Below are 18,001 nucleotides of genomic sequence, written 5' to 3'. Positions count from 1 at the left end.
CCTTCAGTATCTTCTTCAGCCGCGAAAAACATTTTTAAACGATTGATTTGTATGAGCGCTTCTTCTATTTTCATCGGTGGTTCGTCGTTAATATGTTCTTCGACAGAATGATCTCCTTCCATTTCTTCATCCTCATGAGGAACTTCTTGAAAAATATCGATGATAATGTCGTTGATATATAGAGCACCATCTTCTGTAGTGAGGTTTGAGTCTATATCTTTGTAGCCAGGGTTAGTTGTAGCAGAAGTATCATACATTATCAATAGATGTTGAAGTTCTTGTTCTTCTTGGTCCTCCACATTGCTGTTCACAACTTCAATTTTTGCGTTTGAGAAGCCAGACTTTACAAAACAGTTCACGACAGTTTGTTTTCTAATTGCATTTACTGAAGAGGAAATCCATTGAATCGCATCTAGGATGCTGATTTTCTTTGTAAGGTCACTCGCACATGTTACATCGTTCATGTTTGCAATGAGATGTCTTAAAACACGTTTTCTGTAGTGAAGTTTAAAATTTTTTATTATCTCTTGATCCAAGGGCTGACACTCTGCAGATGTGTTTGGTGGCGGAAAAATGATTTGAATGTTGGACAATTCAGTGTGCAGGTGAGATGCAGCATTATCCATGAAAAGAAAATTTTTCTGTTTTGACGAATCATGTTTTGGTTAAAGTGACTTATCCATTCGCTCATGATATCTCGTGTCATCCACGCTTTTTTATTAGACTTCCAGTCAACATTCAAAAGATTCAACTTTATGCCCTTGAAACAACAAGGATTTTGTGGTTTTCTTATAACAAGAGGTTGTTCAAAGTCTCCCAGCATATTTGTACACAATAGTACAGTCAAGCGTTCCTTAGAAATTTTTCCGCTCTGGCACTTTTCGTTTTTAAGACTCGTTGTTTTTTCAGGAAGAGCTTTAAAAAAACAACCCTGTTTCGTCACAGTTGTAAATATCCTTAGTTTCAAAATCATGGCATAAATCTTCCAATTTAATGGTCCACTCTGTTACAACCCCAGTATCAACAGATCCACCTGCACCACTTACGGTTTTCTAAGAAATTTTATGCCAAGTTTTGAACTTGTCTAGCCATCCCACAGAAGCTTTGAACTTATTTACTCCCATAGATTTTGCAACCTCCAAAGCCTTTTCCCTAATGATAGGCCCATTAATGGGAATTTTTTTAGCACGTGCGCGACAAATTTGAAGTCCAACAGTTTTCGGGAATGATTTTTGAACCTGATCATTTCCATGTGGCCAAAATTGTTTGAGCAGTTCATTTTTTTTCTTTAGGATGTCGCTTACCTGCGTCTTCCCGATTTTGAATTTTGCAGCGAGATTGCGAACACTATTTTTTTGCCGATCATACGCATTAATGAGTTCGACTTTATCTTTTAAAGTTAAATGTTTAAGAGAAGACATTGTGCACTTCACACGACACTGAACAAAACTGAAAACTGAAATTCAAAAGACGAAAGGCCGACCATATTCCCCCCCCCCCCTTCCTGCACACACCGAATTCATCAGAAGTTTTACACGTGCCTTAAAATTCTTGAAAAAGGGTTTAGAACCGCGACGTAAACCTTGATGAAATTCAGAGAATCAGAAATAGAAAATAAACACACGATTGAGGCAATACGTGGAAGAAACGTTCCTAGAAAAAGGGCCATGAGCTCTCCCGCTGTCCGTTATAGGGAGATCAAATTAAGTGCTAATCTAAACGAAACAGTGCAGTTGCCTGTCCCCGTCCGTTACAGAGAATGTCCGCTAGACAGAAGCTGGAAACATGTTAAAACCAATGGAGGTGAGTTGGGGAATTTGAAAATGTCTGTTGTAGAGAGATGTCCATTAACGAGAGGTGTCCGTTAGGAGAAGTTTCACTGTATTCACAAACTGGAAGTTATTTCTTTTGAGTATATTTAATAAACACTTATTATTTGTTTTAAATGTCTTTTTTTAAACATACATGAATTGCATACAATTTAAAAAAAAAAAATATATATATATATACAGTTATAACATTTTAATCAGTGAGACGGTTGGGTTTGATGGAAGTACAGTATTTTAATACGAGTTGTTTGTTTGTTATTTGGTTTTTAGGAGCATTAGCAACTAAGGCCATATTGCTCCAGGAATATGGGGTGGTCATTCCCTTGACCTTTCCGCATCCTCCGTATTTGGTGGTGACGGGCTCTAACCCCGGTCTAATCAAGAAGCGTGTGTTACGCACTGCTGCTCCTTCCCACCTGGCTGCGGAGGCACCCTTTTAATACGAGGATTTATTGTGGATAGGCTTACTCTCAGCTCCTCTTCTACTGACTTTAGTCTCTTTTTTTTGTTTAATCTTGTTTAAAGCAGAAAACCCTGTATTGCGCAAGTAGGAAGTAGAAAATGGCAAAAAAAATTCTTAATTGCCTTTTCCGAAATTTGCGGAAATCCATTTTGAATTTTGATTCAAAATTTGCTAATATTAGTATTATTGAAGTGAATTTCCAGCGACTGGTCACTACAAATGTGAGCCAATTCTTCTTCCTCTTGCTAAATTTGTAAAGTTTCTTGTAGCAAATGGGTCTCTTACTCACAAATATTTTTTTGGTATCAAGGGATGGGAAGTAAAGCTCAATTTTTGTTTTTAACAGCTTTAACATTTCGCTTATTACATTAATTATTTTAGTATAATTCATTTTGGCAGTTAAGGGAAACATTTCTAAATGTTTTTTCATTTTCATATTTTTTCCATATTTTCTTTAAAGACGAGCAACTTGTCAGTAGAAATGAGTAAATTTTCCTATGGGCCTTGCATACTGATATTTTATTTAGCTGCGCAAATGTCTGCTAGAAAAGCTAATTCACGGCACCAGATTTCATCACTTAATCACAAAATTCTGATTGCTCCAGTGAAAAAAATATGAGCATTTCCTCATGCAACTCGTCCATACGCATAAGTACATTTCCTTTTGATAGCCACCAAACCTCAGTATGCATTCTTAAATAAAAATGATCAGACTCCAGTTCCTCGCATAATTTTCCAAAAATACGTATTTTTTGTGGTCTAGCTTTGATATTATTATTAGCCATATTATAGTGCAAGGAAGCCTGAGGCTTATGCTGCACCAGCCAAAAAAAAATTCCCCAGTTTATCCAGCCCGATGATATCCAGCTCAGGACCCTTGGTTTGCCAAGCCCATACTCACCAGATGTGAGCCCCTGGGGTTAATATAATTGGCCATTTTAACCGCTTGATCAAGTACAAGTTTTAAATTGGGTACGACTGTCTTTGCTACTAGAACTTCTCTGTGTATAAAATAATGTGTTGTAATAATTTTTGAATTGTGTCATTTTACTAAGTTTACAAATCCTTTTGGTGCTCCTGTTATCGTGGGAGCACTGTCCATACAAATGCCAACACAAGACTTCCATAATGCACCACACTTTTGGAAATAATTATTCATTACTTTGAAAATATCTTGGCCTGTTGTTCTTTCAGTCAGTTCTTTACAAATAAAAAAATAATAATTGTATCGTTTTCGATACACCTGACAAATTCTATTAATTGGGCCTTCCCACTAATATCTGTAGAATTATATACTTGCAATGCAAACAGTGACCCAAAATTATTATTTTGAACAAATTGTTCTTCAGTATCTTCAAACATTTCTTTTATATGCCTGCTAATTGTGCTGTTCGAAAATGGTACTGCCATTATTTTTTTTTCCCAGCTTCCCCTCCCAAAATACTTTTCACGATTACCCTACGTGCTTGGTAAAATCAGACTTTCTGTGATCAGGTGAGGATTTTTTTTTTTTGCCGCCAGTTCAGCTACTAAATAGCTGGCTTCTTGTGCTTTATCAGATATTTTAGTCATATTATAAAATTCTGTACCTTGTTTTCTGGTAGAGGCTTGAAGCCTTTTAAAATACTCCATAGTTTTGGACGATAAATTCTTGTTTCATAGAAAAATGACACTGCAATTTACTTGGCACTATTGATTCATTCATTACTTGGCGCTATTGATTCAACAACTCGGTCTCCGTAGCCGAGTGGGCAGGAGCGGGAGTGCAGTAGCACACGCTCTTTGAGTAGACCGGGGTTCAAGCCCCTGACTGCTGAATACGGTCGATCTGCCAACCCACACTGGACCAGCGTGGCAGATTATGGTCCATTTCCCTCAGCATGAATTGTTGAGGAGGCTTCCACCCTGCAGTGGGTTGATAATGGCTGCACTTTTTTATTGATTCATTCGACAGTTTTAAACCACATACCACACATAAAGGTTGAGGACAATCTTGGGTACCAGTATAAGAAAATCCCATGGCCAAATAATCATCATATTTACAAAATGTTTTCTTCTTTTTTGATGTTGATGTTGCTAGTTTTTGTTTTTTGTCATTTTCTTCAAGCTCATTATGAAGTTGCCTCTTCTGATTTTCTTTCACTAAATATTTATCCATCGCTAATCATTTCTAAAAAAAATTAAAGTTACTTCTAGAAACTAATACAGTGTAGTTAATTGAAGGTGCCTGTTCTATACAAAATAACTGAATGTGAACATTATAGAGATAAAAACACAAAGGAAATTTCTTACTATGCTCCTTACAAGTTGCACTTAATTCATAGTCCTATGCTTTATGCACACATATATACAACTGCAAAATGCACTGTGGGTGCCTGGGAGAGACCCTCAAGAAATAAGAATGGCAGAATATAGGTGAACAATTCTAGTACTAGGAATCAAAAAGTGAATAAAAGTAAAGGTTGAGAAACACTGATATATATATATATATATATATATACATACATACACACAAGTGTTTCAATTAAAATGCACTGCGGCCTATCTCACTTATTCTTAGTTCAGGCTGTTTTGTTGTCTGGACATTTTTTTTGTGATGTGCCCCCTCATGTGCATAGTTTGAGCAAGAGGAAGGATCCCATCAGCTTTGAGCTTGACCAATCTATTCAAAGCCCTAAACACCTCAGTCAGATCACTTCATCTCCAGAGTTCTGCAAATTGCAGCAGTCTCTAGATGCTGCAATTTTCAGAACTGAAGCCTTTCTTGGTAAGAGCACACCTTTGTTCCCCTCACTAGTCTTGTTGCCCTTCTGTGTACGCATTCCAGCAGTACTTTATCCTTCCTAAAATGTGGCTGACCATTGCATTATACAATGGGATAATCACTCCTTATCCCCTCTGGCAAAATTCCTGTATATCATTGACACGAAAAATATCATTTGTGTACTTCTGAAATGAATATAAACCTGAATTACTTGAATAAAACACAAACACAATGGTCATTTATTGAGAAGCATGTGTAGCTACAGGGTGCCTGGGAGAGACCCTCAAGTAATAAGATAGCTAGCCTATACAAGTGGTTATGTGTTGCATCTACTCCTTCAAATAATAACAATGGAATTTTTTTTAAAAATAACTCAAAGGAATTATTTTTAAAAAAATTCTGCATGGAAAGCAGCAATTTCATGAAATATATCTTTAATGAAAAAACAAATACAGAATATTCAATTCATTAACAAGAAATATAAAAAAAATGGGTAAATGAAAGGGACTGGATATTTCAGTGCTTAACTTTGCAATTTTGGCCATTTGTTATCAAAGATCAGTAACATTAAAAAACATTGTATGGTTGTTGTTTTTTCTGCAAATGAAAGGTAACAATGTAACTAATAAGAAAAAGCAGATATAATAAACACAAATAGTTTAAAACATTAGAATGTTTTAAACTATTTGTATGGATTATACATTATTTATATGTGAGACTGTAGGGGCAAAAGAGAACCAACATGTGCATTAAATGTTATCCATAAACTTTGTGTGGCCTCCCTATGCCACAATACAAGATTGTAACCCACAGTAATAAATTAGAATGAACATTCTTTAAAATAACTCTGTCAATTCCTCTTCTTCTTCTGCTTGGCACTGATCATTAACTAACATAGATAGAACAGGTCTAACATAGATAGAACAGGTCTAACATAGATAGACTTCAGGGATGATCAGAAAAGTGGCAGCTATGCTTTAATCAAGCAAAGTGCAAGGTCCTACACCTGGAGAACAGTAACCCCAAAATAACTTATACACTTGGTGGGGTTGAACTAATGTCAGTAGTGGAAGAAAGGGAGTTATAATACTGTCAGACATGAAGTTCTCCAAGGAATCTAAGACCCATCGTGTCCTATTGATGATTTATCAGACATTTGCTAGTAGAGATAAGGATGTCATAATCCCATTATATAATAAGGCTGTTGTTAGACCACACTTGGAATATTGTGTTCAAGTGTGGAGACTGCACCTAAAAAAAGACATTGAGCTTCTTGAAAGAGTCCAGAGATGGATAACTCGCCTGGTGAGATCAGCAAAAGTGCGTCCTTATGAGAAAATACTTCGAACAGGTGGATTACACAGCTTGGAAACTAGGTACCTTAGAGGCAACTTGATTGTGAGGTGTTTAAGGCCCTAAGAAGCAATAGTGAAATGAATGAGGATGAAATTTTCATGGATATAAATGATTCTAGAACCCAAAAGATTACACTATGCTGGCTGGATCCTATATAGCATAGTGCATTTCCCTTGGTATTTTCAGGACATCTCCAACCCATAGTTTATATATATTGGAGCCCATGAGCCCCCCCCCCTCTCTGCCTCTGCAAGAAAACACTACTTCTTAAGTATGCAGCCCGAATACAAAGTTTTTGTCAGCATCCTATTGAGCCATACCTCTTTAATCCACCACTGCAAAATCTCTATAGAAATAAACCCAGTAAAATAAGACCAGCAGGTTTAGACCTTATTAAATTAACACAGAGTTGGAATGTTCCTATTTTAAACAGGCAACAAGTAATGAATTACTGTCACCCACCTTGGACTCCCCTTCTCAATTAACCTGTGATACTTATCTTCATAAATGGGGAAAAAATCATCTACCGAGACTCGACGTGAAACAACTCCATGCAAACCATATTCAGAAATATGCCGATTTTTTTTGCCAATATACACCGATGACTCAAAATCACATTTAGCTGTTGGAGCAGTGGCAGTATTTCCTTCTACCATTATTTCGGCCACCCTTCCACCTGAGTATAGCAGCTTCTCAGCAAACCCCATGCAATAAAATTAGCTTTAGAAAACCCGAATCTCTACCCATCTGTAAAATATGTAGTATACACGGACTCTCTCAGCTCAATGCAAAACTCTTCCTACAAGGTTCATCCTTGTGTTAAATCAAATTAGAAGTCTCCTATTGCAAATTGAAGAATGTCATCAATCAGTGACCTTTTGCTGGATCTCTGCACATTTGGGGATAAAGGGGAATGAACTCGCTGACAAAAATGCAAAAATCCATCAACTTTTGATTTAACCTCCACCCCAGTCCAATCCTCTGACTATAATCACATTATACAAACAAGCATGTCTCATACAGTGGAAAGAGCTATGGCACACCCAAACCAATAATGAACTCTACCAATTAAAACAGGAACCAAAGCTTTGGCACTCTAGGACGAAAACAGCACAAAGAGAAGAAGTGGTACTTTGCACGGGCATGAATAGGACACACACATTTGACTCACCTCCATCTATTCACAGGAGAGGACCCTCCTTAGTGTCCACACTGTTCAGCACATTTAACAGTGAAACATATCCCAATTGAATATCCGCACATTGGTCATGACAGAACATCCTGTTTTCCGTGACAAATCTATGAGAATCGATGACATTACGGCATATTATTGGCATGGATGCAAACATCAATGAATTTTTCTATTTTCTTTAAAAAATTGGATTATATCATAAATTTTAAAAGATCTTGGTAATAAAAGCGAAGGGGTTACATCTGAACTTTGTTTTTAGCAGTTTCCTATGAATAAGTGCACTATAGCCCGGCAGCTTATGTGCGCTTAAACCCTCCCCCATAACACACACACACACACACACACACACATTATTAACTAAACACCTCATGTTTCATTTTATTGATGTTGCAATAGTTTTCTGAACACTTCCAGTCTGTGTTCACTTTGAAATCTTCCAATTCTACCTTACCCTCCTTGTTTAAAAATTATTACCCACCCCCTTTGGTTCATCAGGAAAATGTGTTTGAAATTAAATATTTTTTTTATATATTTTTTTGCTTTGATTTAATGTATAGTTAAATTAATTTTATTTCATTTCAGGGCTTAACAGATGGTAATTTTGAGAAAAATCTGCTATCTCTGAATCTGACTGAAGGAATTGATTATTTCCATTTCAATTAAAACTGCCAAATCCATTATAGTAATTTATAAGCTGGCAACTTGGGATCAATCAAGATTTTTATCATAAACAGGAGAAAAAAAATTAATCCTTGAAAAAAAAATATTTTATTGAATATATCTTGAAGCACAAATTACAAATGCTTAATAAACATAATATCAGGGTAGTTATGACCGTACTTGTAGAATTTCAAAAACTCTGCATAGTCACGCTTGCCTTTACCAATGTTATGGTGCAAACTTACCACTTTCTTCAGACTCATCTGATCTTTCATTGCTGATTTCAATTCTTGAAAGTCTTGTGGTTTGGTTTCTAGAAAGAAGAAGAATTTTACTAATTTTTATTTTGGCAATAAAGGACATGTTCTAGTGAAACATGCAAAAGGCTTTACATGGATATGCTGGGCAAGAAAAGTATAGCCTGACCCAAAAAAAACAAACATTGTACCACTGCGTCCGCCTTAAATAAAATCAGTCCATAAGAAAAGGAGAATTTTTGGCAACGTTTTCTGTGAAAAAAATACTTATGGTCTGCTAAATAGAATACTTTTTCAGAACAAATTTTATAGTTATGCAGAAGATGATTAGCTTTCTAGATGCTAATCACAGTAAACCTTTTTTGTACTTTCGACTTTTTTTAAATGCCAATCGCTAACATAAAAAGTAATTGGAATTTGTAAGAGATCTGCAGATTTACTTAACAAGTACAGGTCAATGCTGAAAAAAAGTCACGAGTTAGGGTTAAATTTGAAAGTGTCTGCAGTTATGTCCAGACACAATAGGAGGGAGTATATGATGAGAGCCTTGTCAATAAATTCGGCCCTGGGGAGATTGTGCAAGGCACTCTGAGTAGAATTTTTTTCAGCGTGGTCTCTGGTTGCTAACAGGAGAGACTGCTTCTATAAGGATGAGATACACTTAAATAGAAAGAGTGCAAAAATATTTACTGGTGCTATCGAGGCAGTGTTAGGTGGGTTAGAAAACTGCTAGATTGGGGGGGACTTACAGATTAAAAGATTAATGCTAGCCGCAGGCAGAAGAGAAGTGATTCTTGCGCTTCTTCTATTGAAATGAGCAGCAGCCTAGAGAGCAAGTTGCTAGGGACTGCAAGAGCTGCTGGGAGTGATCATCGAACAAGTAAATACATGGGCTGTGTTAGGGTAACTAAGAGTAAGAACAAGTGCATGTACACTAAGGCTAGAAGTATAGTAAATAAAATTGATGAATTTGAAGAGCTGATTAAGACATCAAAGGCAGATATTGTTGGGATATCAGAGACATGGTGTCACACAGATATAAGCAGTGCAGAATTGGAATTTGGGGAATACAATGTGTACAAAAGGGACAGACAGGGTAAGAAGGGAGGAGTGATTATACTGTTAGGAAAAAAAACACATAAAATCTAAGGAAGTGCATCCAGTTGACACGGGTGGACAGTGCAATGTTATAGGCCTAATGACTCTGATGAGTAAAATGAACAGTTCTGCAGAGAAATAGAATGGCAACGTTTCGTAAATCAGAATGTCTTGTAATGGGGAATTTTAACTTTCCAGATATTGACTGGAACTTGTAGATTGGTCACTCACATGCTAGCAAGACTTTTGTGGATTTATTGGAGGGTTGTTTTCTACAGCAAGATGTTTGATGGGCAACCAGAGGGAGTAATACCCTTCATCTGATTATCAGCAGTGATTATTCATGCATTAAGAATTTGCAGATAAAGGAACCACTAGGTGACAGCGATCACAGTGTACAATGTGGGATTTACTTAAAGATGTAACTACCATCAAGGGTAAAGGGAAGAGTTTTTGTTTTCATAAAGGTGACTACAGTGGTCTCAGACAGTTTTTAAATTCTATACAGTGGGATCAACTGATGAAGATACCAATGGTGAATTCTAAATGGGAAGCTTTCAGGAATTTTATCTTGGAGACTACTAGGCTTTTTATACCAACTAAGAAATACTGTTCAAGGTTCAGGCATAAATGGAGGTTGGATGAATTAATGAGGCTTGTATTAGAGAAGAAAAATGCATGAGATGCATATAAATGATCAGGGTAATGATCATTTATATGCATCTCATATAAATGCCACAGAAGCCTATGGCAGATATAAGCTAGTCTGTAATCAATCAAAAAGGCAGACAAAGGCAGATTATGAAACATCTTTGGCAAAGGATGCAAAGAAAAACAGCAAAGAGTTCTTTACTTATGTAAACTCTAAAAGGAAGGGGATGAATCAGATTGGTCCACTTATCATAGGTGGTTTGACTATTGATGATCCTACTCTAGTAGCTGATAAACTGAATGAGTATTTTGCATCTACATTCAGATATGAAGAGTTATTCAAGGAGCAGAATGCCAGAAGTTTATCAAACTCTAACAGGGAGCAAAGTGATTTTGTAATAACAGAGAGCAAAGTGGAAGAGAAATTGTTGAAGTTAAACATAAAAAATGAACCTGGGCAGATAGAATCTATCCAGTTATAATGAAGTCCTTAGCCATAATTATGAGAGCATCCTTAGAGTCAGGGGAGGTCCCCATGGACTAGAGATGTGCAAGTCTATCCCCAGTACACAAAGGTGGTGCAACGGGTGACACAAAGTGGTGGTTCAAAGGGTGATAGGTGGAACAGAACCAGGGTATGTCTGCAGGGGCAAATGTTGATGACATTGTAGAGCAGATATATGATCTTCTAAAGGCACAAAAGGTGATATTGTTGTACACAGTGGAACTAATGACATTAAGAGTAAGAGATGTGCAAAATTGCTCAACAAGTACAGGTCAATGTTGAAAAAAAGTCGCGAGTTAGGGATGAATGTGAAGTGAAAGTGTCTGCAATTCTGCCCAGACATGATGAAGAGAGTATATGATGAGAGCCTTGTCGATTGATTCAGCCCCTGAGAGATTGTGCAAGGCTCAAGGGGATAGAATTTTTTTCATCCTGGTCTGTGCTTGTTGACAGGAGAGACAGCTTCTACAGCAGTTCTGTAGTAATCCATCATGTGCCCTGCAGTTCTGTAGTAATCCATCATGTACCCTGCAGCACTGGTACACTTAAATAGAAAGGGTGCAAGAATATTTGCTGATGCTATCAAGGCAGTGTTAGGTGGGTTGGAAAACTGCTAGCTTGGGGGGGGGATACACAGACTAAAAGATTAACAGTGGCCACAGGCAGAGGCAAAAGTGATTCTAGCACTGCTTCTATTACAATGAGAAGCAGCCTGGAAAGCAAGGTAATGGAGATTTCCAGGACTGCTGGGAGTCATAGTGGAACAAGTAAATACATGGGCTGAGTTAGGGTAACTAAATTTAGGAACAGGTACATGTATACTTGCATGTACATCAATGCTAGGAGTATAGATAATAAATTTGATGAGCTTGAGGTGTTAGTTATGACATCAAAGGCAGATACTGTTGGGATATCAGAGACATGGTGTCACACAGATATTAGTGCAGAATTGGAATTTGAGGAGTATATTGAGTACAGGAAGGATAGGCAGGACAGGAGGAGTTATGCTGTTAGTTAAGAAACACAAAATCTAAGGAAGTGCGTCTAGTTGATGTTGGTGGACAATGTTGAGTCTATTAGGTGTAACATAAGCAATGGAAAAAAATGTGAGTAGGTGTGTGTTATAGGCCTAATGAATCTGATGGGTATAATGAGCACTTGTGCAGAGAAATAGAGTGGGCCAGTAAATCAGAATGTCTAATAATGGGGGATTTTAACTTTCCAGTTATTGACTGGAACTTATGAATTGTTCACTCGCACACTAGCAAGACTTTTGAGGATTTATTGGATGACTGTTTTCTACAACAACACATTCAGAGGGGCAACACAGGGAGTAATATACTTGATATGATTATCAGCAGTTATTATCCATACATTAAGAATTTGCAGATAAAGGAACCACTGGGTGACAGTGATCACTATGTACCGACGTGGGAATTACTTAAAAGATGTTTGTTTGTTTGTTTGTTATTTGGTTTTTAGGAGCATTAGCAACTAAGGCCATATTGCTCCGGGATATGCGGTGGTTATTCCCTGAATGACCTTTCCGCATCCTCCGTATTTGGTGGTGACGGGCTTAAAAGATGTAACAACCATCAAGGCTAAAGGGAAGGGCTTTTGTTTTCATAAAGGTGACTACAGAGGTCTCAGACAGGTTTTAAATTCGGTACTGTTGGATCAACTGATGATGGTACCAACATTAAATTCTAAATGCCTTCAGGGACTTAATTTTGGAGGCTACTAGGCTTTTCATTACAAATAAGAAATACTATTCAAGGTTTAGGCCTAAATGAATATCAGATGAACTAATGAGGGTCGTGGTAGAGAAAAAAAATGTATCAGATGCATTAGCAACGACACATGACGCAAGAAAGCAAGCTTATATAGCCTCAGCCGAAAAAAAAAAAACACCTTCCCATTTCACCCATCCACTCGCTCCAAATGTTTGTCTAGTTCTGCCTTGAATTTGTTTAAACTATCAACTTCTACAATGACAGATGGAAGTATGTTCCAGCAATCAACCATCCTCTGGCTAAAGGCAAACTTCTGCACATCTATCCTACAACCGTCTTTCCTCAATTTGAATTTATGCCCTCCCAGGCGATTATTCTGAGTAAGAGGAAAAATCCCATCAGCATTGAGCATGCTCAAACCATTCAAGGTTTATACACCTCGCAGGTGCCTAGTCTCCAGACACTGTAATTTGCAAAACTTAAGCCTTTCTTCTGTTCCATTCACTAATCTTGTTGCCCTTCTCTGTACTTGTTACAACAGTTCTACATCCTTCTTAAAATGACCTCTAGACCTGTATGCAGTACTCGAGGTGTGGCCTGACCATTGCCTTATACAAGGGGATAATCACCTCCTTATCCCTGCTAGAATAATTCCTGTATATCATTGACAAGACACCATGAGCTACTCTTGCAGACCGTTTGCACTTCTCAGAAAACTTCATATCTGCCTTCACAATTACCCCCAGTTCCTTTTCACTCTCTACCACTGTCAGTGTAGTACCACACAGTTGATACATTACTCTGGGGTTACTGCTTTCCATATGCAGTATTTTACATTTGCTAATGTTAAACTTCAGTTGCCACCTCTCAGCCCATCTGCTCAACTTTTCTAGACCCTCTTGCAGCAGCATACTGTCATTAGTGTCATTAACAATCCTGCCAACCTTCATATCGTCTGCAAACTTGGACATTAAGCCTGATATACCATCATCAATATCATTAATGAATACAGAAAACAACAATGGACCCAACACTGAACCCTGGGACGACTCCACTAATAACATTAGTCCATAAAGGGCAGTGTCCATTGATTACCACTCTGTCTTCTCCCAATCAACCATCCCTTTATCCATAGCAGCAATTTGCCTCCAATGCCACACTGCTGCAATTTGTGCAGTAGTCTTCCATGTGCAATGGTATCAAAAGCCTTTCTAAGATCCAAATATATGATATCAAAATTATTCTTTGCATCCAGTTCCTTTGTGACTACATCATAGTATCCAGTCAAATTGGTCAGACAAATATCCAATCAAATTGGTCAGACTTTATGCATATAAAGCATCAGGTGACACAGAAACCTATGGCAAATATAAACTAGTCTGTAATCAAGTCACAAAGGAGGTTAGGTAGGCGAAGGCATATTATGAGAAATCCTTGGCAAAGGATGCAAAGAAAAACAGCAAAGAGTTCTTTACTTATGTAAACTCTAGAAGGAAAGGCATGAATCATATTGGATAGATGAGGTGATTATTGATGATCATGCTCATGTAGCTGATCAACTGAATGATTATTTTGCATCTACATTCACCCATGAGGGGTTAATCAATGAGGGGAGTTCTAGATGTTTATCAAACTCTAATAGGGAGCTAAGTGATTTTGAAATAATTGAGAGTAAAGTGGAGGAGAAATTGTGATGTTCAACATAAAAAAGGCACATGGGGTGGATGGGATCTATCCAGTTATATTAAAGGAGGCAGCAAAGGAACTAATCAAACCCTTAGCCATAATTATGAGAGCTTCCTTGAAATCAGGGGAAATCTCCATGGACTGGAGGTGTGCAGATGTATCACCAATTCACAAAGGAGGTTCAAGAGATGACACAATTCAGTATAGACCTGTTACTTTTAACTGGTGTTCCAGGGAAAATAATGGAATCACTGGTTAAAGAAGCATTGCAGGATTCTCTAGACAAGACTACAGTAATAGTTAAGGCACAGCATAGGTTTGTTAAAGGGAGGTCTTGTCTTAATGAATTTGATTGGATACTATAATGTGGTCACAAAGGAATTGAATGCCAAAAATAATTTTGATATCATATACTTGGATTTCAGGAAAGCTTTTGATACTGTTGCACATGGAAGACTGCTGTACAAATTGGAGCAATATGGCATTAAGGGTAAGTTGCTACAATGGATAAAGGAATGGTTGAGTGGGAGAAGACAGAGAGTGGTAATCATTGCTCTTTGGGGTCAAATATTATTAGTGAAGTACCCCAGGGTTCTGTGTTGGGCCCATTGCTATTTTGTATATTTATCAATGATATTGATGAAGGTATATCAGGTTTAATGTCCAAGTTTGCATATGATACAAAGGTTGGCAGGGTTGTTAATGGCAGTAAAGACAGTATGCTACTCCAACTGGATCTAGATAAGTTGGGAAAATGGGCTGAGAAGTGCAACTGAAGTTTAACATTGACAAATGCAAAGTACTGCATATGGGTAGCAATAACCAAAGAGAAATATACAAACTGTGTGGTACTACACTCAGGAAGTGGAAAGACCTGGGGGTAATTGTGCAGTCAAGTATGAAGTTCGCTGAGCAGAGCAGACAGGCTGCCAGGGCAGGCGATGGAGTCTTGTCATTGATATATAGGAATTTTGCTAGCAGGGACAGGGAGGTGATTATCCTGTTATACAAGGCAATGGTTAGGCCACACCTAGAGTATTGTGTACAGGCCTGGAGGCCTCGTTTTAGGAAGGAAGTAGAGTTGCTAGAATGAGTACAAAGAAGGGCAACAAGATGGATGAGGGGAACAAAGGGGTGCTCTTACCAAGAAAGGCTTAAGTTCTGAAAATTGCAGTGCCTGGAGAGTAGGCACTGCAATTTTCAGAACTGCTAGGTGATCTGATTGAGGTGTATAAGGCCTTGAATGGGTTGAGCAAGCTGAATGCTGATGGGATCCTTCCTCTTGCTCAAATTAAGAACCTGAGGGGGCACAGATTCAAATTGAGGAAAGACAGTTCTAGAATAAATGTGCGGAAATTTGCCGTTAGCTAGTGGGTAGTTGATTGGTGGAACAGGGTTCCATCTTCTGTTGTGGAAGTTGATAGCTTAAATATATTTAAGGCTGAGCTGGACAGGCTTTTTGAACGAATTTGAAGGATCAAATTGGAGGTGGTTTTTTTTTTGGGCTGATGCTGCTTGAGCTTTCTTTCTTCCATCATATTCCTCTGCTCATGCTAATGCTAGTTACCAAAAAACTTTCAGAGTGATCAAATGGAAATGAAAAGCTAATGCCTTGAAGAATTTCGTCAATTTGATTTCATATCAAGGAAAGAGATAAAAGAGTGGGGAGAGAGTCCTATTGTTCCATAAAATAGAGGCTGATTAAAATTAACTTTAGCACCTTGTTGTAGTTATTGACAGCTGAGGTATATGTTCAATAGAACAATTGTATTCCGTTTTAATTCTTTCTTTTCTGATGGTGCACATGAATGCAAATTATAGAATTGAAGAATGTTAAAATTAATTGTGCTATAGAAAAGCTAAAGAAAAACTCTACCAGTATGAATAGAGCGAGCTACAGACAGAAAGCAAAGGATGAGGATTTTTGAAGAATTCAAGGGTAGGAACATTACAAATAATAGACAAATAGCATCTGTAACAGATTTGACTTTTTTTTTTTTTTTTTTTGCTCAACTTCAATTGATTTAGACTTCCACAGGCCATGGAGACCCTGATTAATCCATTTTCGGATAATCGACATGTAAGAATATATTTGGAGCAAAAACTTGAAGTATGAGAAAGCTATACAACATTACTCTACATAGATTCGCAAAATTTTACCACAAAATGCATGAGGGATCATAAATTCAAATTGAGGAAGGATGTGGTTGCAGGATTGATGCATGAATGATAGAATGAAGAGATGATATGGGAAGTGTTGGGTTTTTTTTTTTTTGGTTGATGCAGTTTAAGCTTGCTTTCTTGCATCATTGCTAATACTAATAGTGATCTTATATTACAAAGCAAGTCAACAGGATTTTCGTCAGTTGCCAATACCAAGGCAACTCATGATGACTTTCTCTGCAATGTGATATTGATGCAAATTTGTATCATTGTTTGCTCTTTGTTACATGCACAACTCACATGTTTTTTTTGTTTTTTTTTTATGTAAACCCCAAACAGGAGAGGTATTAGAACCTATAGTACTTAGTACCGTGCTTGGGTTGGAGGTTGAGAAGACGAAAGAAGATATTTTTTGACATTGGACTTGAACTTCTGTAGACTGTAATTTTCAGGTAATACGTATGAAGGAAGGTTGTTCCAGAAAACGGCAGTTGAATGAATAAACGAGGAAGATGAAAGTTGGTTCTGTGAGTTTGGAGTTGGACAGTAAATGGATGTTGGCTGGTGGTGGCACGTGTTCGGTCTGTTTTGAAAGAGAGAGCAGGAATTATAGAAGCCGATTCAGAAGAACAGTGCCCATGGAAGTATCTGTAGAAGAGGCATGCAGCAGAAACAGTACGTCTCTATGAGACAGCGAGTGGAGAGTCTCTGTTAGAGATGAATCATTAATTAACCTAACTGCCCTCTTCTGAATGGAATCAAGAAGCCTGAGAGAGGTTTTGGGGACACCACCCCAGATGTGGGAACAATATTCCATGGCAGGGCGGATTTGTGATTTATACAGAGTGAGCAGCTGTTTGGAAGTAAAGTAACAACGAGAGTGAAAGCGAAAACCAAGTATTTTAGATGCAGAGGAAGCAATATTTGTAATGTGTTTGTGCCAAGAGAGATTAGAAGTCAGGGTAATCCCCAAAAGAGATATATCATTTTGCCTAGAAATCAGAGTGTCATTAAAGATAAGCATAGGAGCAGAAGAATCCTTTTTGCCAGATTAGCATTAGTAGAGGCATATGATGCAAGAAAGCAAGCTTATGCAGCATCAGCCAAAAAAAAAAAAAAAAACACCTTCCACTTCACCCCTCTGTTCGTTCAAAATACCTGTCCAGCTGAACCTTAAATTTATTTAGACTATCAACTTCCACAACAAGGAATGGAAGTCTGTTCCACCAACCAACTACCTGCTGGCTAAAGGCAAATTTCCACACAATATATCCTACATCTGTCTTTTCTCAATTTGAATATATGCCCTCTCAGGTGATTATTCTGAGCAAGAGGCAGTATCCCATCAGCATTGAGCATGCTCAAACCATTCAAGGCTTTGTACACCTCTATCAGATCACCTCGCCGGTGCCTAGCCTCCAGACACTGTAATTTGCAAAACTTAAGCCTTTCTTCAGAAGAGCAACCCTTCATTCCGTTCACTAACCTTGTTGCCCTTCTCTGTACTCGTTCCAGCAGCTCTACATCCTTCTTGAAATGAGGCCTCCAGACCTGTATACAGTACTCAAGGTGCGTCCTGATATAAGACAAGACTGAGTTTTAGAAGGGTTGAAATCAACTAAGTTGTCTTTGCCCACTGGAGAA

General features: G+C 37.8%; 1 protein-coding gene across 1 annotated transcript in view; it reads left to right on the top strand.

The window, feature by feature from the left end:
- Positions 1-8,310, top strand: part of LOC150083193 (queuosine-tRNA galactosyltransferase-like) — a 374,131-nt gene extending 365,821 nt beyond the window's left edge. The window contains exon 13 of the mRNA XM_090377897.1: positions 8,187-8,310. Within this exon, the coding sequence (XP_090234023.1) occupies positions 8,187-8,267 (81 nt within the window). The 3' untranslated portion in view covers positions 8,268-8,310. The remainder of the gene's footprint in view (positions 1-8,186) is intronic.
- Positions 8,311-18,001: the final 9,691 nt, after the last annotated feature.

Source organism: Mastigoproctus giganteus, chromosome 7 (assembly GCF_048544385.1).
Source record: "Mastigoproctus giganteus isolate SK-2022 chromosome 7, ASM4854438v1, whole genome shotgun sequence".
Lineage (NCBI taxonomy): Eukaryota > Metazoa > Arthropoda > Arachnida > Uropygi > Thelyphonidae > Mastigoproctus > Mastigoproctus giganteus.
The sequence above is the reverse complement of the archived record's forward strand: the minus strand, read 5'-3'. Positions and strand labels throughout refer to the sequence as shown.